This window comes from Ctenocephalides felis, unplaced genomic scaffold (genome assembly GCF_003426905.1).
Source record: "Ctenocephalides felis isolate EL2017-DRISC unplaced genomic scaffold, ASM342690v1 CF-g0.4_SCAFFOLD_00845, whole genome shotgun sequence".
NCBI classification, from domain to species: Eukaryota; Metazoa; Arthropoda; class Insecta; order Siphonaptera; family Pulicidae; genus Ctenocephalides; species Ctenocephalides felis.
The window spans coordinates 13,995,176-14,021,899 of NW_020536999.1; the positions used below are offsets into that span (position 1 = coordinate 13,995,176).

Sequence of the window (26,724 nt, forward strand, 5' to 3'; positions counted from 1 at the left end):
TTGTACAATATATAGGCTCTTATATTTTGTCTATAAAATAAGAATAATGAAAGTTAGAGTATTTATAATGATATATTTGAAATCATTTGTTATTCCTCGAATATTTCATTACGGTACGGGAAGTTCGAGCAATTTGCTTTAAGGCACGATACCATACACCACTAGTTTATATTTTTTAATAATGACAACATTAGTAGTTCTGAACCATGCTCTCAATGAAATCCGAAAATTCTAGTTTATTGATTAAATGTTAGAATAATAATATAAATATATCATCTGCCATATTTCATCGATCTTCTATCTTTTCCAGGTTTCTGCCTCACCACCGGCCCAACATCATCCGAAACGTCTCAATCGCCGCCCCTTTCATCGGCAGCCCCTCAGCCTCTTTCTTCGAGCACCTCGACGACGGTCCCATCGGCAGTGGCGGCGGCGGCGGAAGCCCCCCAACAACAACTGGACGTGCTGAACGCCTTGGGTCTCAGGGACTCCGTACATCGAGGGGTGACCCTGACCACTGGACCTCCGGGAGGACAACCCCATCCGGCTTACAGGTTGCAAGGTGAGAGGAAAAGATGGAATATCTTATATATATAAAATTCTTCTGTAATGATGTATGTAAATATGCTCCTCCTAAACGATTAATCGGATTTTGGTAAATCTTTTTGAAGTTTGTTAAGGGAATTTTTTAGGATGTATGAGATTATGAAAATATAGTAATGTTGTAGAAATAAATAGAAAAAATTGCAAAAAACGACATGTCATTGTTTGACATTGAAAACATTTAAGGCATTGAAAACAAATGAAAACTGTCATATGCCAAAAATTTTAATTTACTTATGACTATAGACAATATTAGAGTATTTATAATAAATTTATAATTATGAATAAGAAAAATGCAATGTCTACATTATTATTGCCAAAAAGCAGCTGAGATGTGCCAGAAATTAAAATAATACAAGATACAGTATATGTATGGTAGATTGAATGATACACATATGAACAGGATTTGGCAAATTTATTCACTTCAAATATGAAATTAAGTAATAATCAGGACCGACAGGGTGAAAAATACGAGTGCACGCCTTAGAGGCCAACACAAGATTCGGATATGAAATTTTCAATATAGTTTTTTTTTTTTCAATATAATTCAAGAAATCTATAATTTCATGGCATATTTAACTAATCATTGCACAATATTTTTAAAATACGTTAAAATTTTCACTTTAAAACATTAAATGTGATAGTAAAGTTGAATACGATATCAATTAGAAGTGTAAGATGCAATTTTGGATATCTTAAATAATAATAAATTAAATTAAAATAATCCAACATGAAGTACCATCAATGTAATGTTATGGTTATGTTTAATAATGAAAGGCTAGAAATTTTTTGCTCTCTTTGATTTACTCAATAGAATAAATCGCATAAAATGCCCAAAATAAATAAGTAAAATGTTTGGAAAGCCAAATATTAATGATAATTATTTACTTTTAATAATAAACTGTTAAAACTTGTAAAATAATAGGGGGACCCTAGAAGCGTCCCTGATAGTAATGTATATTAAATTATTACTAAAATGTAATTACTAAGGACCAGTTAAAATATGGTACGAATTTTATAAAAGTTATAGGCAACATTATTGGAGCAATTATTTTGGGTGGAAAAATCCACCGTGGATACTATATATTATTTTTTTCTGAATTTGTTATACCGTTTAAAAGACTTCAATTTTCAATATATTGTGGGAATTGAGTTCTACATTTAACATCGCTCATATTGATGTATATGTATTTTTGTGTGAAGAGCAATTTAAAAAACAATTATTATTACTTTTAGGCAAACGGTAAATATTAGTATAGGATATTAAAAAATTGTAGACGTGGGTACAAGATAACTTTTGTCGGGTCATCTAGTATATATATATACATATATATATATATATATTTATTTATATGTATGTATATATATATATAAATATAAATACATATGTGTATTTTATAATGCTTAATTTTTCAACGTATATACATTATGGTTGAAGTACATTTTTCTCGTGTGTTACTGAGGAGTACTGAAAATTATACAAAATGTGAAGCATAAATTTATATATATATATATATATATATATATATATATATATATATATATTCAGATGTATATTTGCTTGACTATAATACATAAATATAAAAAGTTTGGCATCCCCATAGGGAACAAACTGCATTCGCACTCGTTGAAGTAAATCAGAAAATTTGTCGGAAACTTTTTTTTTGTCAAACTATAAAAACTATTTATGCCAGCGCAGCATTATCACTTGAAACTATTTCGTTATTCTATTATATATATATATATATATATATATATATATATATATAATGGGTAATATAATTCATTTAAGCGCAAACTTTTGCAAAAATGATTTTGATTACAATTTATAGTATGTGGGCTCTTCAAAAGGTTGAATTAATTTTGTTCTAAAACATTGAAAATTTATTTCAGGCGTTAATGCGATTTTGAACCGTAATTATCATCAAAATTATTTACATTAAAATTATTTATTATTAATCAAAATCCTAAAGAAAGAATAATGTCGAATTATATAAAACTAGTCACTCTTTCACTTGAAGGACTGATTTTCTCGAATTAACTGAATAGAAATGTTAATTTTTATCATTCTTACAATTAGATTTTTTTATATGTTAACCTATATATTACAACTTATCAGGATCTATCATTATAATTAAAATTGTTATCCAAAGTATTTAACGTCTAATAAAAAAAATATTCAGGATTAAAAAATACTTTTTATAAGTAATACCATTTGTTAGTTCCCTAAATAATTTATATAACAATGATGTCTTAAATTTGATGTAATACTGATTATTAATAGAACTGAATATTGATTAAATACAACATTGCAGTATCAAAAACATTAAAATAATTATTTTGTGTCTGCTCCAAATGAAGTTTTGTGAAAAAATTCAGTACGATACATTTGGCAACTAGTTGTACGAAAATTTGTAGTTAGAAATCTATAAGAGCTGCAAAATATTGAATTCAATGTTTAGTTTACAATTTATAGAAAAATTAAATATAACTAAAGGGGTTAATTTAGTTAATATTTAATAGTTAGCCAGCTAATTTTGAAGTTTTTTTTAAGCTGTAACTTCACTAATCTTGAGAAAGAATAATGAAATAACAATATGTATTGCAAGAAGAAACTATATATATATATATATATATATATATATATATATATATACAAAAGTATTTATAAATATGTAGCTATTGATATTTGAAGGTTCTATCTCTACCCCTTTGATGTTACCATAACAACTGTTTTGTGCCAACAATATTCAATACTATTCATCAATAATCCCTTAATTATATATAAACACATATTACTTCTGTTTCCAAACAAAACATTTCTCACAAAAGTAATTATTTGTTTGCAATAGAAAAACTTCTACAAAATTTGTAATACTTTTTAATCTTAAAAATGATTATTGATAATAAATTGTCAACATAAAATAAATAAACGTAATTTGATTAGTTTTTTTTAAATTATTTAAACAAATCATATGTTCACTTTCAAATGAAAAAAAGTACAATCATTAAGTATCTGTTTCATTTGATGAATTTTGAGTTAATTAACTTCCTGAAGAAGAATTTTATGTTTTCATAAAAAATTGGATTCGCTAATTTTATGGTTTCTCGACGTTTCAAGCCATTCTGAATCGAATGAGACCAAATTTGGAAAAAGTTTGTGTGTGTGTGAACAGATTTTCTACCTTAAATCTACGTTTTCTCAAAACCGCTTGAACCAATTTCAAAAATTTGGAAGTCTTTTTTTGGAATCAGCGGAAAAATAAGTTTACAAAACTTCTCTAGCTGCGTAAAAAATGTTACCGTTAATGTAAATCATTAAATAATATCATGGACTACGTACATGACATACGTAATTGTGCAGTTGACTAATTTTATCTAAATATTTAAATCCCAATTTCGATTGTTATGCAACTTGCCTCAAGGAAAAATGCCACTTTTGACTAGTTATATATTGGTCTCGCTTAATTAAGTCTTTTTAATATTCTATCCAATTTTCTTGTTGTTTTATTATCTTTACAACTGATTTCTTCATTCTTCTTTTGTTCTAAATCTGATCATGTTCTTTTGCTAATCTAATATTGCTTTTCTTCTTGCTTCTAAATCACCATTGCCAAGAATCGATCCGAGGATCGCTCCTAACTGAGTCATTTTCACAACATGAACCGTTAAAAATTGCCAATTCTGGAATATATATGTAATATCATTATACACAGATTTGCCACAGGATAAATAAAATATTTATTTCTTTATGAAATATTCAGTTCGGAGTTCCTCGGGCATCGATATATATTTAGGTGAGACTCATATATGCGTTTCTCGGCTGTAACAACATATATGAGTTCTTTTATGATTAATATAGTTATTGAACTCATTTTTTTCTGTTATCAGGTGAAGAGCGCAACCTGCGTGCTCCAGCCTCAGTTTGTCGAGCTGCTGCGAAATTGCTGCGCGATTGCGCCGGCGAATTCACGGTGGCGGCGGTTCTGCGGCAGGAACGGGACACCAGCGGGACCATCATTGCTTTCTCCGACAATGCCGACAGGTAGAGGAATCAAAATTACTTCTAAATTTTAAGTCCAAAAATCGAAAATAAAAGTAGTCGTCCAATTTATTAGCTCTTATATTTTGTCCATAAAATTCTTCGAATATTGTATCACCGTAGTTTGCCTTAAAGCACGATGCCATGTACCACAAGTTTTTAACATCCCGAAGTAGAAGCTTATGTTTTCACAAAAAAATCCGATTCGCTAATTTTATGTTTTCTTGACGTTTCAAGCCATTCTGAATCGGATGAGATCAAATTTGAAATAAGTATGTGGGTGTGTGTGTATGTGAAGAGATTTTTGCCGTAAATCGATGTTTTCTCCAAAACGGCTGCACCGATGTCAAAAATTTAAAAGCCATTCGATGAATCTCGATGAGGACTAGCGTTTATCAATTTTTCGCGACGATCAGCAAAGCCATTTCTTTGCAAATAGCAGAAAAGTGAATTTTTTGTCCACGTTTTAGACCGCAATTCTGAATCGATTTTGAAACTTCAAAAACCGTTCGGAAGATATTGGTTGGGTTTGGGATTAGTTTTTAGTAAAGATCGGCCGAGCCGTTTTCTTGTAATAAAATGTTAAAAAAAAATTTCGGCGATTTTTACGAATTTTTTTAGCAGTAGATACCTACCATAGTCTCATAGATCATACTGAAATATTACTGCCCTACGACAAGTTTTTTAATTTTAAAAATTTGTCAAAGTTTGCAAAAATTAGTATTGTTTTTTTGGCGTTTGTCAAAATTAGACTTTTCATCGACGTTTGCTCAAAAACGCTTGAACCGATTTCAGAAATTTAAAAGCCATTTGATGTATCTCGATGAGGGTTATTATTTGTCAGTTTTGTACGACTATCGGCCGAGCCGTTTCTTTATAATTTGGAAAAAAGTGTTAAACTTTTCGTCCACATTCAAGCTCAAACTACCGAATCGATTTAAAAAAATCAAAAACTTTTCGAAAGATATTAGTTAGGAATGATACTGATTAGTTTTAGATGAAAATCTACCGAGCAGTTTTCTTGTAATTAACTGTTGAAAAAAATTTAAGCCGATTTTTATGGAACTTTTTGGCGATGTATATCATGGTCTTATAGAACTTACTGAAATATTACGGTCTTACGACAAGTAGTTTTATATTAAATATTCATCAAAGTTTGAGAAAATGAGTAGTTTTTTTGACGTTTGTTAAAATTAAAATTAGACGATTTAGTTGGTATAACTGGGAGTCCTTGGTCTTAATGAGCATACTGAAACATTAAATTCCTACGGAAACTGGTTCAATTATAAAAATCATTGATTTGTGAAAAATTGCTTTTAGAAAATACTCCGAGTTAACGTGTTCGTTCGTTTTCAATGATGTGTAATATATCCACTCGGAATACTTTTAATCAGACTCATAAATTAATTTCTTTTTTATTATTTAATTCGATTATTTACCCATATCGGGAAGTTCATGTAACTTGCCTCAAAGCGAAATACCAATACCAACTAGTTAATGTTTTCTTCTAGATATTTGGAACTGCAGTCAAGTGGCAGAAGGGACGAGGTCCGGTTGCACTACACCCACGTTTCGGAGGACAATTCTCGGCATGTTCACATCGAGGTGTTCAAATACGAACTGGCGGACGGCAAGTGGCACAAGTTGGCGGTTTCGGTGTCTGGATCACAGGTAAGATCCAGGTCAAGCAGGTGGTTAAGTGGATAGGTGGATTTAGTAGTTAATCCAACCAATAGAGCTTCCGAATGACCTTTGAACATTATCTGAATTAATATGTAATGATATTAAGGTCATTTTAAATTTTCAACTTCCCGTAAGGTAAGTTATAGTGATCGCAAAAAATCGAGAATGAAAATTTCTGCATATCTCAACATTTGAGAGATTTCTGAACATTTTGGCATACACCAAATTCCGAACCATCCAATTATCCGAACTCCGACTATCCGAATCGCCGATTATCCGAATCACTTTCAGAAAAAAAAATGCCCCAAAAAAATTGCCCAAAAAAGTCTAAGTTACAGTTAAAACAGCTTACATTGACGGAGATGTTTAAAAAACAATGATTTTTATTTCTAAACTTGTACATAAGTACATTTTATTTATATTTGAAACATGTGAAAATATCATGTTTCTTTCATTTAATTCAATAAAAAAATAGTGCAATATCAAAACCTTTTTTTCTCTCCAATGGCAATTTAAAAAAAAAAACTCCGATTATCCGAATATTTGATTATCCGAATGGGTCCCGGTCCCCATTAAATCGGATAATTTGAGTTCTACTGTACTTTAGTTGGGTTCTGTACCAAAGTTTATCTGTAATACTGTGAAGCGGCGCTTCTATATTTTGTTACTACGCAGGTAACGTATCGCAATTGCTTTAAAACAATTCAAAATTTCCAAAATATTTTCAGATATAAAAGAAATTCAAATTTTTCAAAGCGGTCATTTTTATTCAAGAATTTTAAAAATCTCCAAGAACTATTTTTTTCTGAAGTTCTAAATATTTTAATTTTTGTTCGGGAAGTTACAGAAATTTGCCTTAAGACACGATTTCATGCACAACTAGTTATATATTTGATGGACTGTATGACTTGGAAGTATAAGTTTTTTACTTAATTATTATGATGTGAATAATATTTGGGCTTGAATATAAATAATTTTTATTCAATTTTTCTCAGGTGGAAATGCTGGTCGATTGCCATTCAGTATATAGAAGAATTCTCAAACCAGGGCCCCCTCATAGAAACTTTACAGCACTTGATCTCGAACTGTGGGTCGGGCAGAGGAACAAACATTCTTTTTTTAAGGTAAGGCTTAAAACAAATTTTAATTAACTGCTAAAATGTGTTGCTTATACTTTACTCTATGCTAATGCTTTTTACCATTTCTGAACATGTTAACTGGAATTGAAATTTTTTGTTCCAAATTATGATAAACAGGACCTTATGTGCTTGAAATAATTAGAGGTCAAAATTTTAATTGGAGCATTGTATTTGACTGAAAACACGATTCTAAAGTGCAAGGAAGTCGAACTCACCTGTTGCGTTCGGTGCCTGGCTCACGCAACATATGCGTGCGCAGTAGTGAATGTGTTATATTACAATTACTTTCGTACGGCTAAATATTTATGAAAAATTTTCCTTGCAAAATATGAAATACAGTACGCCTAAATAAGAGACCACTGTATCCCCTTTCTCGTAAAGAGTAAAAAAAGTATTATTATAGAAAATGTATATGAAAAACGATTTAGTACATCAATTTTATCGTCACAGTATTTAGAATTAAATGAATTAAATTAATTGAGTTACAATACATTTTTACCATCATCAATGCACGTTTAATATTTCAAAATAATTAAATTTAAATAATATATGTACAGCAAACAAAATTTCAAACATTTTGGTTGTAATATACTGCATATTTTTTATCTAGTTTTATAAATTTCATGCACCAGGGATTCAAAATAATTTAATTATATTTACATAGAAAGTTTGACCAAAAGGGGTAAATTTAAATTATTAAAATTTTGAATTTAAATGCTATATTATAAAGAATAATTATGGTGATATTCTAGTTACTAATATTCAGAGCTATATTAAGTTTTCATTTGCAACTTATTATATTGCACTATTTTGTATTATACTAATTTTTATTATTTTATATTCACTTGATATTTTGTCCCAATGAATTCTGATTCATCTTTTTCTAATTTTTGAAATTTTGTTACATTATTTTCAACTGAATTGATGAAATATTTGGTAACATATATGTATGTTATTCCATTGATTATTAGAGAAATAAGTCATAAATTTAATGACGTACTCATAAAATATTATGGAGAACATCCATATTATGTAATAGATTGGAGGTATTAAATTTATTGATTAATTCAATAATGCTATGACATGCATATATATATATATTAGGGTGGTCCTTAAAATGGTCATTTTCGAATTTCCTTGCTCCCAGGGGCTCAAATGGTTCCAAATTGATAAAAAACAATTCTCTGAAAGTTTTATCTCTTAATATTAACGTTTAGATAGAGCGCAATTCAATCAAAGTTTTGTATGGAAATAGCATGGAAAATTTTTCAAAAATTTTTAAAATGTTTTTCAGATGTAATTTAGCGAACAAATGAATGATTAAAACTCATTCATTTGTCGCTAAGTTATACCTAAAACATTTTTTTTTAATTTTCAAAATTTTTTCCATGCTCTTCTCATACAAACTTTGATTGAATTGCGCTCTATCTGAACGTTAATATTAAGAGCTAAACCTTTTAGAGAATTGTTTTTTATCAATTTGGAACCATTTGAGCCCCTGGGAGCAAGGAAATTCGAAAATGACCGTTTTAAGGACCACCCTAATATATATATATATATATATATATATATATATATATATATTTATATATATACTGGCTGACCCGGCAAACGGTATTTTGCTAACTAAGGTATTTCTAAAGAATTTCTAGAGAATCAAAAAAATTTATACTTTATTTTAAGTGTATTAGTATGTGTAGTTTGAATTATATAGACAATGAGGTAATATAATAGCAATGAAACCCCAAAGTCTACTTGTTTAATATTACATAATTTAATTACATTAATAATGTTATTATTCATCCGCCCATATTTTGTTAATACAATCGAACTGGAAGTTTTATCCACTTTCTATGGTAAACATGGTATAATCCAATCTAAGTTTTTTTTTTGTTTTTTGACTTATATAGACTTTACAAACTCTTTATAATCGAATACCGATTACGTTTCAAGGAGACCGTTGTCCGTAGCTAGACGTCGAACGCAACAGGTGCGTTCGCCTTTCTTGCACTTTACATTGGTGTTTTTAGCAAAATAAAATGCTTGAATTAAAATTGTGTACTAATTAATCAATTCAAACAGAAATAGTTCTTTTGTCCAGAAATGGTTTTATTAAAAAAAATGGTTTTATTCAGTATTAAACGAATAATATAATTTAGCACAGGGAAAAGTATGTATGACCAACATAAAGTTAGAAGTGATTTATAAATTCTATATCTATTTATTCCAGGGTTCCTTGCACTCTGTGAGCCTAGTGTCAGGTGCACACGGACACAGCACCCAGTGTCCTGATGCCAATTTAAGTTGTCCAACTTGCGGAGAATTTGCTGCCCTAAGGGACACTGTAGAAACTCTTGCCAGGAACGTCAGGGAGTTGGCCCAAAGGGTTGGTAAAAAAATCAGAAATATAATAAATAAATAAATATATACTATTATACATAAAAAATACAGAATTTTGTGATAAAGAAATATCTACTGCACAGAAAGAGATGGATAAGATTAGAAAAACATTAGACGCATGTTTGAGTGCTTTTATTTGTATTGTACAACTTTTAGTTACAATTAAGCATTTTTGCTTTATTAATCAATCGTTATCATTCAAATCGTTCTGCAATGCTTTGTGGACCAAAATCAACATCATGAATAAAATTTTGGTCAGATATCTTAAAAACTTCTTTGAAAGGCTTTTGGATTCAAAGGATTATTTTGAACCAATCAACTAGAATTTGAAACTCGAGTCGTTGATATTCCAGCTCAGTGTCTGTTATTATATGAACGTATCATGTAATACTATTTGGTGTCTTTAGGAGTTCAAAATACATTGAAATTAATTTCTTTCCAGCTGGTGAAGGCCGAAAGCAACGTGGCGCAGTTGGAGCAGTGCGACTGCGTGAAATCATGTGATGACAACGGCACCACGCGCATCGATGGTGCCAGTTGGAAGAAAGATTGTGATATTTGTACTTGCGTGGTAAGTCATATCATATTTAAATTTGAATAAAAAAATTAACTAGTTGAAAGTGGCATTTTGCCTTAAAGCAAGTTGCAAAAGCATCCCGATATGTGTAAATAATTGACTTAATCAATAAAAACTAAATTAATTTATGAGTGATTGAAAGTATTCCGAGTGGATTTATTACATATATTTGAAACCGAACGAACGCGTTAACTCGGAGTATTTTTTAAAAGCAAATTTTCAAAAATCAACAATTTTTATAATTGAACCAGTTTTGTAGGACTTTAATGGTTTAGTATGTTTATTAACACCAGGTACTCTATCATTATACCAAGTCAATCGTCTAATTTTAATTTTAACAACTTTGATGAATTTTTAAAATTAAACTACTTGTCGTAAAGCCGTAATCTTTCTGTAAGTTCTATAAGACCATGGTATATATCGTCAAAAAATATTCCATAAAAATCGGCTTAAATTTGTTTTCAACAGTTAATTCCAAGAAAATGGTTGGGTCGATCTTTACCTAAAACTAATTGGTATCATACCCAATCAATACCTTTCGAATAGTTTTTGATTTTTCAAAATCGAGTCAGAATTGCGGGTTAAAACGTGGACGAAAATTTTTTCACTTTTCTGGTGTTTACAAAGAAACGGCATGGTTGATCATCGTGCAAAATTGTAAACCTTACTTCTCATCGAAATACATCGAATGGCTTTTAAATTTTTGGAATCGGTCCAGCCGTTTTTGAGAAAACGTCGATTTACGGCAAAAAATTTGTTAACACACATACACACACACAAACTTTTCCCAAATTTGTTCTCATTCGATTCAGAATGGCTAGAAACGTCGAGAAAACATAAAATTAGCGAATCGGATTTTTTTATGAAAACATAAGCTTCTCCTTCGGGATGTTAATAATAGTTCGAAGTATGTATTATCTGTTGATAGTAATATTAATTAAATATAATTTTTTTTAGCATGGAGTGATTGAATGTAATAAGGTGCAATGTCCGGCTGTGAACTGTACATATCCTGAACAAAAACCTGGAGAATGCTGCAAAACTTGCATGAGTAAGTTATATAAACATAGAGCTAGGGCTTTCCGTACTAAAATCTGAATACCGGTATTCGATATTTGAAATTTGTAATGCCGGGAACCCAGTATTAATACCGATATATCATATTAACAATATTATTGTTCTAATCTAAAATGACTACATATTTAGTTACATAAAGAATAGGAGTAGATAGGTACGAAAAAACGTGCTAGTAAACAATTATATTTTAGGTTCTATGTTATATTTTACATATAATAGGCTCGTATAGAATTATATATTTAAGGGAAAAACAAATTCAGTTAATAAATAACTTATATTTTACTTATTAAATTATTTTATTTATCAATTCTTCAACCTTCAAGCGAGAACCGAATTTTAATACAAATATAACAAGCCGGAAACCTTTTTCTCATTCTAAACTTGTCGGCACAATTGTCATACGAAATAATACGAGTACATTATTTGATATGAATTAGTACTTAGTATAGTGTGTTTCATCACTAGATATCAACACATCACAAAGACTTATAGAAAATTATTGTATTTTCTGAGTGTCTAATAAATAAATAAAATTATTGTATATGAACGATTTCCAAGAATTTGCAACGTACGCATAAGAAATAGGCCAATCACCACTAAGGCCAATATTATCATTGATTATCAAACTATATATGACTCTTATTGATTATTGATTGATTATTTTTTTCCTCAGGAGAATGTTATTCAGATAAAGTGATATATGAACATGGAGCCGCAAGAAAAAGGATCTTACCCGGCAATGATGGACTACCTGCTTGTTGGACCTGCACTTGCGATGACGGCAGTATGAGTTGCAAACCGGACGATTGTCCCAAATTAGACTGCCCGCAACATTTGGCCATACAAGTGCCCGGAAAATGCTGCAAAGTCTGCAGAGGTAACAGATCTAGACAACTAGCTACTTACCAAAACCATCAGCCTATCATTTATATACTAACATGTCTTCTTCTTTCCATTTCTTGCTTGTGCTGATTTTTGGATGTTTTTGGACAACTAATAATATTGGATGGCAACTACTAATATTTTATTAACAAATTAACCAAATTTCTTCAATGTGAATGACCTAACTTTAGGGACAGATTACTGTTCACAAGGGCACAATTGTCATGTTAACGCTACTTGCATCAATTTACAAACTAGGTTTGCTTGTTCCTGCAACCAAGGTTATACGGGCAATGGAGAACTTTGTAGTGGTTAGTATAAAATAATAATAATAATAATTTGTTTCTTTACTAATATATTGACTAACTTTACTTTACTATTGCATGGCTTCATGCCTCAAGGCAAATTGCTGGAACTTTCTGTATCATAATGAAATATTCGAAGAATAAAATTTAGATCAAACTAGTTGGTATTGGTAATTTGCCTTGGCGCAAGTTACATGAACTTTTCAATATGTGTAAATAATCGACTTAATCAATAAAAAATAAATTAATTTATGAGTGATTAGACCCCAGTAGAAATATATCGTGGCCAAAGTAGTAAAAAATCGTGGCGCAATATTCAAATCTTGCCTTTAGATGGACCGGACAATATTTGTTCTCAAGATTATGGAAAATTTGGAAAATTCATGCGAGAACTGTTTTATATGTTTTATTACAAATAAGAAACATGTTTCCCATATGATTTACACATCTAATTTTATATTTACACGAATTACACCATATTTTTACATGAGGGCGTAATCGAAGTTTTTTGTGGATGACCAAGATTTGTTTCTTAAGTATTATCGAACTTGGGAAATACACGGTACTTATAAGGGTCATGAAATTTTCTTTTAAATATCACCACGTATCACCAATAATCCTTAAGGGGGTCTTCCTATGTGACGGCCTGTTTTTTAGGGATATTTTAGGATTTTTTTTCTACGACCAGTAAATTTTTAGAGCTTCAAGTTTTTTATCATTTATTAACACATATTTGGACAGTATAAATATAAAATTTCAGCTAAAAATATTCAGTCAAACTAGAGTTACAGCGCTCTGAACACCCCCGCCTCGAAAAAGAGCTCCCACTTTCTCCACGATTCCGGCTGAACGGCTTATCTGAAAAAGAAAAATAAACGGCGTTTTAATTTGTAGGCTTAAAAGCACGGAATGACCTATAATCAAATAAATATAAAAAAAATTGGATTTTTGATAGACATTTGAAATAAAAGTTGCAAATTAGGCGTTTTTTTTGTTTTTTGCTATAAAAAATCGAAGTTTTTTGAAAATTTTCGATTGATAATAGTTCATTCCATGCGTTTAAATATATTGAGTGTGTCCTGTAAATTTCAAGTAATTCGGTCCAGCCATTTCTGAGATACAATGGAGGAAAGTTTGAAAAACACAGTTTTGAGAAAAACACGTTTAAATTTTCTAACTTCCAACTCAGCGCTCCGAACCGCTCATTCTTTTACCTGCTGTATCTTTAAAACGACTTCGAATTTTCTAAAATCGCTTTACTACCGTATTCTAGATTTTTTCAACCCATCACATAGGAAGACCCCCTTAAAAAGTCGATCACGTGATTAATGGACGCCCCCCGACAAATCTGCTTTTGGGCAAAACTTTTTCATATCATTACCATCACCATCTATCAATTATTATTAACTATATTCTAATAAATTTATTATTTTCTTAGATATAGACGAATGTGCCACCAGAGGTGACCACCACGGTCACCACTGCAACAAGAACTCGGTCTGCAAGAACACACCATCCTCTTACATCTGCGAATGTCTGCCTGGTTACGAGCGCCTGGACGCATACAACTGCAAAGACATTGATGAATGTGCACTTCAACCAGTTGACGAGGCGCAAATAGAGACTGAGAGTGCTGAGGAAAAGGACAATAGGTTGTGTGACATCAAATCGAGAGCTGTTTGTACGAACACAATGGGATCTTATGAATGCAAATGCAAAGACGGCTATGCTGGGGATGGGAAGACATGCTTACGTAAGTATAGTGATAGATGGTAATAATATTATATCTAATTTTCTAAACAGCGCCATTAAGGTACCGATTCTGCCGCATAACAGATAAATGTTATGGCAAGGCTATGTTATGAAGAACTTTCCATACAAACTCTAAATATTGACAAAACCCATGTAGATGCTGTGCAGTCAGGCGTTTTTTTCAGGTTATCTGATAAATAACCTAACCTAGAAACCGCACAAATGTCACAAAAATGATCTTAGATAACAGGGTCTTTCTGACTCAGGTTCATAACATAGGAGTGACGTTGCAGTTTATGTGTGAAACGCCAGAATGCACAGCAAATACATGACATTTTGACAGTATTCGGTATGATTCAGTAGCATAATGTATGAAGTTGGAGCATAACATGGCCTTGCCATAACATTTTTCTGCTATACGGTTAGAATTGGTCGTTAATTTTTTTAAATTTATCCAACTAAATTAAATAATTAATTTTTAATTTCTCTATTTTTATAGCTGTGTGTAATCAGATGTGCCTGAACGGTGGAACCTGCACAGCACCAAATAAATGCACCTGCCAGCCTATGTTTAGAGGGCCAGCCTGCGAATACGATGTGGATGAATGTGCAGAAGGTACCCATAGGTAAAACCGCATATAATATATAAATCTTTTATATTTTTAAATATACTAGTAAATACTTCAAATATAACTAGTGGTGCATGGCATCGTGCCTTTTTTTTGGCGATATGTATCATTGTCTTATAGAACTTACTGAAATATTACAGCCTTACGACAAGTAGTTTAATTTTAAAAAATCATCAAAGTTTGAGAAAATGGGTAGTTTTTTTGACGTTGAGTACTTGGTCTTAATGAACATACTAAACCATTAAAGTCCTACAGAAACTGGTTCAATTATAAAAATCATTGATTTGTGAAAATTTGCTTTTAGAAAATACAAGTTAAGGTGTTTGTTTGTTTTCAATTATGTGTGATAAATCTAATCGGAATACTTTTAATCACTCATAAATTTATTAGTTTTTTATTGATTAAGTCGATTATTCACACATATTGAGAAGTTTATGTAACTTGCTTCAAGGCAAAATATCAATTCCAACTAGTTTAAAAAAGTGCTTTAAAAGCAAAAAAAATAAAAATTATGTTGTTCTGAAAAGAAATCGAAATAGCAGCTTCATTCAAATTGGATTTTTTTTTTCATTGCGGTATCAAATTTTATTATATTTATATTATTAACGTACTAGAAAAGCATACTTTATCAAATAAACTCTAAAATATGTAGATTAGTTATTTTTATTTAAATATCAAAATAATTAGTGTCAAAACATGTAGTCGCACATACTAATTTCTTTTTGTTCTATCAAATTCATATAATATCTTTTAAATCAGCCTTTCATTATATTAATTTATATCTTCAGATGTGATGAAAAAGCTGTGTGTGTTAATATGCCTGGCTGGTATTACTGTAAATGCAGAAACGGCTATGAATCTGTTATGAAAGAAGATTTTCACGAGAGGGAATGCAAAGGTTTGTATAAAAATATTATTATTATTACATTCTTAATTTTATAAATTATAAAATGTAAAAATGTATATTTAATACACACTGCAGAAGATATATTTTTAAATGAATTTCAAATACTATTATCATTGAGCTTTTTATTTATTGTGAAAGAATTAATAAATGAACATAAAAATCAGAAATTATTTTAGTCATCAATTCAAGATTACAATACTAGTTTTATTATTTTGTTTCTTGTTTTCTTTACTTTAGATATCGATGAGTGTGCAAGTAAGATTGATACATGCCATCCGACTGCGAGATGCCACAATACAGATGGAGGATACGAATGCATTTGTGAACCTGGTGATCCACACTGCACTCTCAGTAAGAAACATTTTTTGTTGCATGGAATTTAATTGATTATAAATTTGCAACATGTGGAAAAACAAATAGTACAAACATAGTAAGCTAGTTCATATAATTATAAATTTAATTTTTTATAGATTGTATGGTCGATGATGTTGAAATACAGAATGGCAGTTATGCTTTGGCACCACCGGAACATGCTTGTGAGGTAAAAATATATCTGACATTGTAAATATATATATATATATATATATACTAGCAAACCCGACGAACTCCGTTTCGCCACCAGATGGTTTCGTGAGAAAGATGAAGAAATTTTTTGTTTGTTTTATATTTGATAAGGAAAAATTTGATTTTATTATACAACAGTAATGAATTTATTTCGATTACAAAAATGAAGTGTTTTTTAGTTGAACTTCTCTAAGTAAATGAAAGGGAATCCGCAAATTATCCGTTTCATTGAAGTGCTCTTTGGTAAACCACATTTTTTGTTTTTTGGTCTGACGTTAACACAAACAAAGCGGATGGTTTTCCAACTCGTGCACAGGCAACGTATAACTGCCAATGTGAAAAACAATGATTTTCTAAGTAATCTATTTGAGATTTATCCCGTAAACACTAAGCGATTGGCCTTGCGACTTGTTAATCGTCATTGCGAACGCAAGGCGAACTCGAAATTGCAATCGTTTGAAGTCAAACGGAAGACCAGTCGGAATCATTGGTATGTCACCAAATCGCCAGCAATTTTTGATTGAATGGTGAAATTCAGTGCGTGTACATCATTATTCTTTGCGGCAAGAATTCCTTGTTGACTTAACCAATCATAATTCTGATAATTCTCACTAATGTCATTACTCGAATTTTTAATTACGGTGCGTGAAGTTCCAGCAATATGCATTAGGGCACGATGCCATGCACCACTAATTTTCTTAGCTATAAACCTTGCGGAGTCCGAGACCTTTACAACGAATGCAAAATTGTCGAAATCGGTTCGTGCGTTCTGGAGTTATTTCGTCAGGAAGGAAAACCCGACTCATTTTTATATATATAGAAGATATATATATAATGTAATATATATTTTCTACAAGAAATTGAAACATTTGAGTGAGAAAAATCATACCACGTATTTGTTTCTTTTTCAAGGAGTGTTTATGCAATCGAGGAGTCATGTCATGTCATCAAAAAGTCTGCAACTGCACTCATGGTCCGGTTGACGAGCGTTGCTGTCCACAGTGCAATCCCGACAAGCCTTGCAAACATCAGGAATTGGAGCAAGTCGAATTCACCAGCGGAGAGAAATGGATTTATCGATGTCAGACTTGTGAATGTCTAGTGAGCAGAAAAAAACATAATAATGATATAATTGTTGATAATTGTTTTATTATAATAATATTGTAAATTATTATTTTTTAGTATGGTGAAATAGACTGCTGGCCCATGGAATGTCCACCAGTCACCTGCGGCAGCGAAGCAGTGGTTCGTCCAGGTGACTGCTGTCCCCGATGCCTGCCTGATCCCTGCTCGACTTCATCGACTTCAGAAAAATCTTTATCATCTCTAGATCAGATGTACGAAAACGTCTTCAATTACAATGGCCTATTGGTTACTACAATCAGTAACAATACGAAGAGCAATAGGCCCTGCAGGGATCAGAATAACGCATTGGGGAATTTTAAGAAAGACGGGGATTCTGGAAATGGTACGCAGGTCGTACCAGAAGGATTTAGGAGTCATGGGGAAAAGTGGACCATGGATGATTGCTCGGTGTGCGAGTGCAAGGTCAGTTGTAGTAATAAGATACAGGATGATATTTTTGCTAAATGAGTGTTTTGGTAGTTGAATTATAACCAGTGGGGTGCATGGCATCGTGGCTTAAGGCAAATTGCTGGAACTCACAGTACCATAATTAAAAATTCGAGGAATGAAAATGTTCGATAATTGTTTTAAAAAATTTCAAATAGATTATTTATTATAAATTCATACTGTGAATTAATAAGTGCTTATTATATTGGGCGAAGAGCGTTTTTTACATACAACTTATGTGTATGTTTACAAGAAATTTTTTCATTTTTTTTAATTTGATTTTTTTTTGATAATTTTGAAATTTTTTCAAAATTTTGTAATTTTTTTAGAAGTTCGGATTTTTTTTGTAATTTTTGAAAAAAATCGATTTTTTAATTTTTTGAGAATTTTGAAATTTTTGAAAATATCAGATTTTTTTTTTTGAAAATTTCGAACTACTCTCAAAGTTTTCTCGATCATTTCATCACGGTACTACAAGTTCCAGCAACTTGCCTTAAGGCACGATGCCATACACCACTAGTTATAATTTAATCACTAAAACATTCACAATATGATTGAACAGTCTGATATAGAATGTAGGTGTGAAAATGTTAGAAACTGTAAAAACAGTTAGCAGAATAAATGTTAGAAAATTGTTGATTATATGATAGAAATTAATGAATATATAAAAAAAAAATAGTTTCATAGACAGTTATAATGTTTATAAGATTACATAGTTATATTCTTGGTTTGTGTGTGAGCTACCTGCTGCTTGCCGGGCATGTAAAAATTGTGCTAACATGAAAATTAACTTGAGCTTTTATTAATACAGACGCGCCTTTTGTGTACTTTAGTGTTCTTGTTTTAGTTTTGAGAAAGTTTTCTTTATATGTAACATCTAAACTCTTCATAAAGTGTAGAAAATATATTTGAAATTAATAATTTCTCAAACATTATAAAATAGCGCCACCTAATAACCCACATAATCGATGTACTAGGAATATAGAGCAAGGAGTTCCACAAGGTTCACTTTTGGGTACCATTTATCTTACAAAACTTATATAGATTGGATTCAAGTCATATGAATTTTACTATATTGATTATATAACAGCGCCGCCTAATACCCCCACATATCGATGTACTAGAAACATAGAGCTGCGAGTTCCACAAGGTAGACTTTAGGGCACCACTAATATTAGAAAACTTATATAGATTGGATTCAAGTCATATAAATTTCATTATATGAGTTAGATGTTGCATATAATTAGTCATACAAGAGTTTTGTATATTTTTTAGATTTTTTTATAGGTATACTTTTGAAATCAACACATCATTTTGGGGCCTGTTCTCCAATAACATAGAATTGTTATGGTAATGCAATGTTATGGGTCTATATTCATATGAGCTGGTAGTAATTAATTGTGAAAAAGTTATGTATTTGCTGTACGATCAGGCATTTTACCCATAAAACCTAACTTCACGTATGTGTTTTTAAAGATATATCAAAATTATGCACTTATGATAAAATTGTTATTCGACGTTTATGCGTTTTATGTGTAAAACGCCTGATCGTACAGCTTTTTGACAGTTTGTTACTATTATCTCATACAAAGATATGAGATAACATAGTGATACCATAACAATTCTATTTTATCAAAGAATTCGTCCCTTAATTCATTCCCAGCATGTAGACTTATGCATTGGCTTTTACATATGAAAACTTTTATCAAAATTTTGAATGTTGATTTTTTTAAAAGTCATATTTTTATTTTTAAGTTTATTATTCATGATTGATTTGCTCAACTTTCCCACAACTAAAACAAAACACTATACTAATAATAAATACTAATATGAATGTGTGAGGCTTGTTCGAGAGGGTAAATAATTGTCAGCAAACCGTAATTTTAAATTCAATATTAATTTAACTAGTAAACTGTTTTCGTCCGAATCGAGTTTATACGTCAATCACAGAGTAAGTTGCGTCTGTAAGATATCGGATGAAAAATATGAATTTGAGAAATTTTATTACTGCATTAGACTGCACTATACTTTTTTGTTAACATAAGCACTTATTATATACGTATTGAACCAAAAACAAAATTAAATTCAATGGAATATTTTACATGCAAGTGTAAGACAGTAAGAATATTTTTTATTGAAAAAAAAAATTAAACTAAATAGTGGAAAATGTTATTAAAATAGCTAAATCTTAATTTTTATTGATTTAGTATATTATTACTACATTTTGAGTAGTTTAAGCTACTTGCCCTGAAGTAAAATGCTACTTACAACTACTTATTTCATCGTACAGTAAATACATAGCTGTGCAAATACATCACATCGGCGCGGTCGACCCGTGCGCCAAAGCATCCGGGTCGCCATCATCGCGTTGTATTGAAGATATCAGAACATTTTTATAATATGTTGAAGGGTTTAACGTTTGTGTTTGATCAGATAAAATTCATTAAAATTCTGTATAAAATAAAGTGCATTTCAATTATGGTTTGTGTGGTTTACAACGGTTTGATGACAATTCAAGCCCTCATCAGAACAAATCAGTGCCAACTTTTGATCGTCGATCGTATGCCTCTGAATGTTGGAGTGAATGTTACTATTATAATCTACAATGATGACAGTTGATTACTGAATCAACTGAACTATTATTTACCTGTTGTTTATTTATTCAAATTGTTGGAATGTGTTTTTTCTATCCTCGTCCCAGGTGCCGTACTGCGCCCAACTGGTGAGCAATTACGCGTTTTGTGTGCATCGGTAATTCTGACTAACTTTAACATCTCTGTACTATTATCTATATATTAAAATTATCTATATAGTTATCTATCCTGTCGCTTATCTATTATCTTTGTCATTATTATTTTGGGTATGGAGGATTTATTTTTTTATTTTTGGTTGGGGCGTTGGGTCTTAGATTGCACCGAATGAAAGCTAAAATGATGGATTTATTTGTGCCTTTTTTTTAAAAAAAAAAAACAATACGAGATTTTACAGTAACTTTCAAAATAATCATGGAATTCCAAAAACTTCCGGATTTATTCAAAATCATTATAGGAAACACGGTTTGGTTTGTAAAGTTTTGGATGACGTTGAAGAAACAAAGTTAACTAAGATGTAATAAATATTATAATTTTGAAGTAAAACTTCTTTTTGGATATAAATATATTTTATATATATTTATATTAGGGTGGTCCTTAACAAGGACATTTTCGAATTTCTTTGCTCCCAAGGGCGCAACTGCTTCCAAAACAATAAAAAATGATTCTCTAATAGTATTAGCTCTTTATATAAACATTTAGATAGAGCGCACAACAATTGCGCTCATATATTTGTTACTAACATGTGACATTAAGTAAATTCGTGCGCCATCTGTGCGCCACTCAAATATTATGATACATAAGAATATTTATAAACCACTTAATCTATTCATCATGGCATCAAGATAATAATTTGAGTCTCAACATCACCAATTAAATAAATATTTTGCTGCAAAATCCATACATGAATATTAATTTTAACTATGGATACTATTGTATGAAAATGCAATACATAACTTTCCTTTATTATTTATTATTAGGTGCATTCTGAAAAAAAATTAATGTGGGTTAAATTTATAATTTATCTTTTTATTTATATGATACTTTTGTTTTTATTTTTGTTTTAGAGTTATTTTATAAGTTTGCAAACACCACTTTACGTCTACACAGTATATCTATATTAAACGAACACATACATGTACGATAGAGTTTGAGAAAAAAAAATTAAATAATCAAATAATTAAATATAAGGTAAAAAAGTAATATTTAATAACTTACCAAACTCTACTGTACTAAACATATATATATATATATATATATATATATATATATCTTCTTACATCACAATCACCATTTTCACTACTAGTGTGGTATTTAGTTGTCAAAATTCAAAATTTTTCTCTGAATATTTTTTGAAAATTAATCTAATTTATAGTCTTCTTCATGTGTAGTGTATTTGATTTTATTGTTAAATTTTATATTTTTAATAAGAAGAAAAAAATGCGGCCCAAGATGAACTCTACTGCTCAACTGGTAAATGAGTTTATGAACCAAAACAAAATTCACAAGATGATTCCTTATTCATCCTCTTATTTTAATTTCAAGCATGTTTTATTATTTAGGGACCGATTCTGCCGCATAATAGAAAAATGTTATGGCAAGGCCATGGTAAGAAAAACTTTCCAAACAAATTCGTTCTAAATATTGACAAAAGCTACGTGGTTGGTGTGCAGTCAGGCGTATTTTTTGAAAACCTAACCTAGAAACCGCATAAATGTAAAAAAAAGCGATGTTAGATAACAGGGTCTTTCTGACTCAGGTTCATAACATACACGTGGCGTTGCAGTTTATGTATAAAACGCCTGAATGCACGGCAAATACATGACATTTTGACAATATTCAGTATGATTCAGTAGCATAATGTATGGAAGTTGGAGCGTAACATGGCCTTGCCATAACATTTTTCTGTTATGCGGCAGAATCGGTTCCTTATTATTATTATTTTATGATTTATCAATGGTTTGATGTATTTTATATGGTTGTAGGGCCGAAGCCAAGGTCTAAGAATATATTTACATAAAATGATGAAAGTTTTTTAGAAAATCTAGTGCCGTGTTCAATTTTTTTTGGAGAATTTATTCTTATATTAAGTAAAAATATTCTGAATATAATTAGCTAAGAAACGTAAACATATTTTTCTAAAGCTCATGACGTATTTAAAAGATTTAAGTGCAAATCATGCAAGATTTTAGTTCTTTAATTTTTTTTAAAAATTTTGAAAGTTAATAAAAATTTTTCTTTCGTGTTGTTCTAGCGTTTTTTCTAAATTTTTATAAGTTTGTCCAATATAGGAAGTGTTGCAGTCGGAGCAATTGATTATTAAGCAATTTTCGGGTTGTACGCAATTAAAAGAACAAGTTTGTTTCGAGACACTGAAAAGATCAACTAAATAAATAATAATAAATCATAATTTACAAATATATTACAAAAAAATATTTATATATTACATTAATGATAAGACCAATTCAGTCTTAAAACGTTTGTGACAATTTTTTTTTCGCAAATGATTTAGCAAAAAAGTGTATTTTTATTTTGGACCTAGGGGTGTTCTATTAATCACGTGAGGTTTATAGGGAAAGGGAGAGTAGTTGTCATTTAAAGAAAAACAAAATGTTTACAGTTTTTTCTCGTAACTAAAAATACGGGGGGGGTTATTTTGAATATCATCACGTATCACCAAGGGGAGAGGGGTCCAAAAATCCTGAAAAAATAGATAATGTGATTAATGGACGCCCCCTAATATTTAAATAGTGAGTTGTATCTAGCATTAAAAAAATCCTCATTTAACTATCAAACTGCCCCTATGTGGGTCACGGATCTCATATTATGAAACACTGGCTTTGAAACACCACATAAAATATATTTTTACAAAAGTTACTTTAACTATTATATTTATTTGCTATCTTTCATCTTATTTACTATTTATTTCTAATTTCATCTTAACCAATTAATTTCTTTTCCTCTTTTATTTAACAATTTCCTTTTCTGGGCATGACTCTAAATGTACGCATGATTTAAAAAAAAAAAAATCATTTTTTGTTGCAAGTGAGTGATTTTGATTGATATACACACTTTTGTAATTCATAGATGGCACTGCACTGTTGAAATTTTATATAACGTAACATGTGATTGGTTTAAACACGAATTGGTATTAGAAACTAATATTGAAACTGGTTTTTAGTGTTAATAATAGATATTTAGATATTTATATGTAGACTAATAAATAATAATTTGTATATATATATATATATATATATATATATATATATATTTGCCTGTCTTTATATTGCACATATTTAAATTTATCAATGCACATATATGAAGCTGAATATTTGTAAAGTTTTAAGAGCGAATTTTACAAACTTTTATCTACTGCAATAATTTGAGAAATCTGGCAACATCGCTTGAGGAGCTTTGAAGCAATATTTCTAGAAATCTGGCAACAGCGCTTCAGCCATAGATAAATTAGCTTCCGCACTAGTTTTTGATTCTGATGAATATTACAAAATGAAATGATTATGGCATAATAAAAAAAATTTTATAAATTAGGAAAAGATAATTTTTGAAAATTGACATGTTTATTAAAAAATTTAAAATGTATTAGAAATCTTAGAAAAAAGTGTTTGAAAAATATAACCTTAAAATTTTAGGATTTTTTTCTAATATTTATTTAACTAGTTCTATGAGCTATAGTTGTGGCAACCCACACGGTTATCCTATCTCTATGTGACGAACAATCATTATTATAATTTCTGTAAAAATGATATTATTTTAATTTTATTTGCAGCTAAAGCAGTGCAATTGCTTTGAAAAAAAGTTCAAAATTTCCAAAATATTTCTGAATTAAAAAAAAACATTTTTTTCAAAAGTTCCAATGTCAATTTTTTTTAAATTTTAAAATTTCTCAACAATCTATTTTTTTTTTCAAAGTTTAAAGAAATATTTAATCGTGTTTAAAAAAATTAATTATTGGTACGGGAAGTTCTAGCAGTTTGCACTAGTTTGATGCTCAAATATTTAGAAAAAATATTTGACAACAGTGCGTGGACTTTAAAGAAGTTAGGTGAAGAAGACTGATGGTGTAGTTTTGTTTGCGCTGTTGTCAGGTTTTTCAAAATATTGCTGTGGATACATTCTTAAGTACCGTGACAATATATAGTTAAAATATTCCATTTATTTTAAAATGCACCAATTTAGACAGTAAATTTTTGATCAAAATACAAAATAAATTGATGGTTTTAAACCGGAGTTGGAACAGGAACAGGAGTTGAATAATCACACCTTTTTGGCACGAATTTATTGCCTGCCATAATTACTAGCTAATTCAGCTTCCTATATACCATTATGTTATTCGTAGTGTTATGTACACCTTATCAACTACCATCAACTAATTTCTACTACAATATTCTAATCTCTATTTTTATTCTCTTCCACCTTTTGTCTACGAAAATTAATCCCGCTTCCGCCGAACGAATCGATCGTACCAATCTCAGGATGGGACCGTCTGCTGCAATTTCGATTTTCGCAGTTGCAGTCCTGACGTATCGAGAACCCATCGCCAGCAGCCACATCTGGCAACACCTGACGTTTCTTCTCCTGATGTCTCGCACGAGAATTCCATCTCTGAAGTTGTTCGAGATGCCAGAGATGCTAGTTTTCAAAAATGGGAAGAAGGCGATAATTCTATTGATGTTGGTGGTGTTGGTGAAACTGGTTTGTCGACGGAGGTTGCAACCAGGAAGTATGTGGAGAACTTTACACAGAGTAATGTTAGTAATGAACTTCAAACTAGAAATGTTTCTGGAGGTATTTATAATGATACTGCAAAATCTAGTTTTGGATATTTTGCTAAATATAACATCAGCAGTCTTGCCAAACAATTTCTTGAAAATTTTACGAGATACGCCAATAATTTTCAAAATTCAGCACAATCTAGTAAAACCAAACAATATACCACCAAGACCAATCCAGGTCTTCCAAAACAACTGCGAAATACAAAACCTGGTACATACAAACCAAAACCAAGTGATTTTACCTCTAGTAGTGAAGAAATTTTTGAATCCACTAACATCGATCCCAATAGTGATTTGTACCATGATTTGGACACCGAAGTTGGCCAAGTCATTAAAGAACATTCCTATGGCCACTTGGATGATACCACAAACAACGACAACCATGGTATCCATCCTGGTGGGGTCAAAAAGTATATCGAGGGTGCCATCAATTGGCACAACATTCCAAAGAAGGAAGAAACAAAATCCAGGACTTTTGATAGTTTTTATCCACCTAGACTGGAAAAAGTTCGACAACCAGAGGTGACACAAGACAAGACGAGGAGTAAAAGTTTGGAACAGGTGACGACAGAGGTAACGAATGAGGTGACATCAGATGGCAGAGCAAGGGCTCCAGGTTGACGTGCTTGATTTTTATTTAATCTTTAACCAATGAAGTGATTTATAATAATTAAGAGGTTGATAAATGAATTTTTGAAGAACCTCTTGGTGTTACGATGCTAACTTGTAAGATATACAGCAGTGTGAATGAGCTTTGGATGTAGCAAAATGCATTTTAGGCGAGTTATGAAATTATGAAATTGTTGTTTAAACAGCTTTGTTATTTAAAGTGCATTTTCTATCTATTACTACTATAGATAGGATATTTTGAGTGAATGTCGTTGTATTGAAAGTGTGCTGAAGGAAAATGTAAAGTATTGTATAATTTGTTTTTAAGTATTAATATATCGTAAATAAATTTTATTACTACAACGTACCAATTTTTGGTAAAATTGGTTAATATTAATTAATTTATTTCATAAAAATCAACTAACCTTGTTGCGAGGCAATAAATTTAAAACAATTCCTTCTCTCGAAGAAGAAAAAACTAATGTAGTGTATAGTGATATTAAATATAAATATAAATAATTAATTATATATTTATGAAATAAGGGCCTATATTATTTAAACCAGAAACGGTCGCACAATTTATGGGGCAATTCTGCTGT

General features: G+C 30.6%; 1 protein-coding gene across 1 annotated transcript; it reads left to right on the top strand.

Annotated features, from left to right (window-relative positions):
- The first annotated feature begins 206 nt into the window (after positions 1 to 206).
- LOC113378330 (protein kinase C-binding protein NELL2-like) lies at positions 207 to 26,408 on the top strand. Its single transcript, XM_026618870.1, has 18 exons — positions 207 to 249; positions 311 to 562; positions 4,495 to 4,648; positions 6,157 to 6,316; positions 7,324 to 7,452; positions 9,698 to 9,853; positions 10,310 to 10,438; positions 11,402 to 11,495; positions 12,195 to 12,398; positions 12,595 to 12,714; positions 14,147 to 14,461; positions 14,960 to 15,086; positions 15,878 to 15,987; positions 16,234 to 16,347; positions 16,467 to 16,537; positions 17,473 to 17,661; positions 17,743 to 18,108; positions 25,217 to 26,408. The coding sequence occupies exons 1-18, from the start codon at positions 207 to 209 to the stop codon at positions 26,135 to 26,137; spliced, it is 3,654 nt and encodes a 1,217-aa protein (XP_026474655.1). The 3' UTR covers positions 26,138 to 26,408.
- Positions 26,409 to 26,724: the final 316 nt, after the last annotated feature.

Bases quoted from the DNA above. Each gene is read 5' to 3' on its own strand.
- LOC113378330 (XM_026618870.1), top strand. From the start codon at position 207: ATGCTCTCAATGAAATCCGAAAATTCTAGTTTATTGATTAAAT. The intron at 11,496-12,194 runs GTAAGTTATATA...TTTTTTCCTCAG, and splicing joins ATGCTGCAAAACTTGCATGA to GAGAATGTTATTCAGATAAA. The intron at 15,988-16,233 runs GTTTGTATAAAA...TCTTTACTTTAG, and splicing joins TCACGAGAGGGAATGCAAAG to ATATCGATGAGTGTGCAAGT.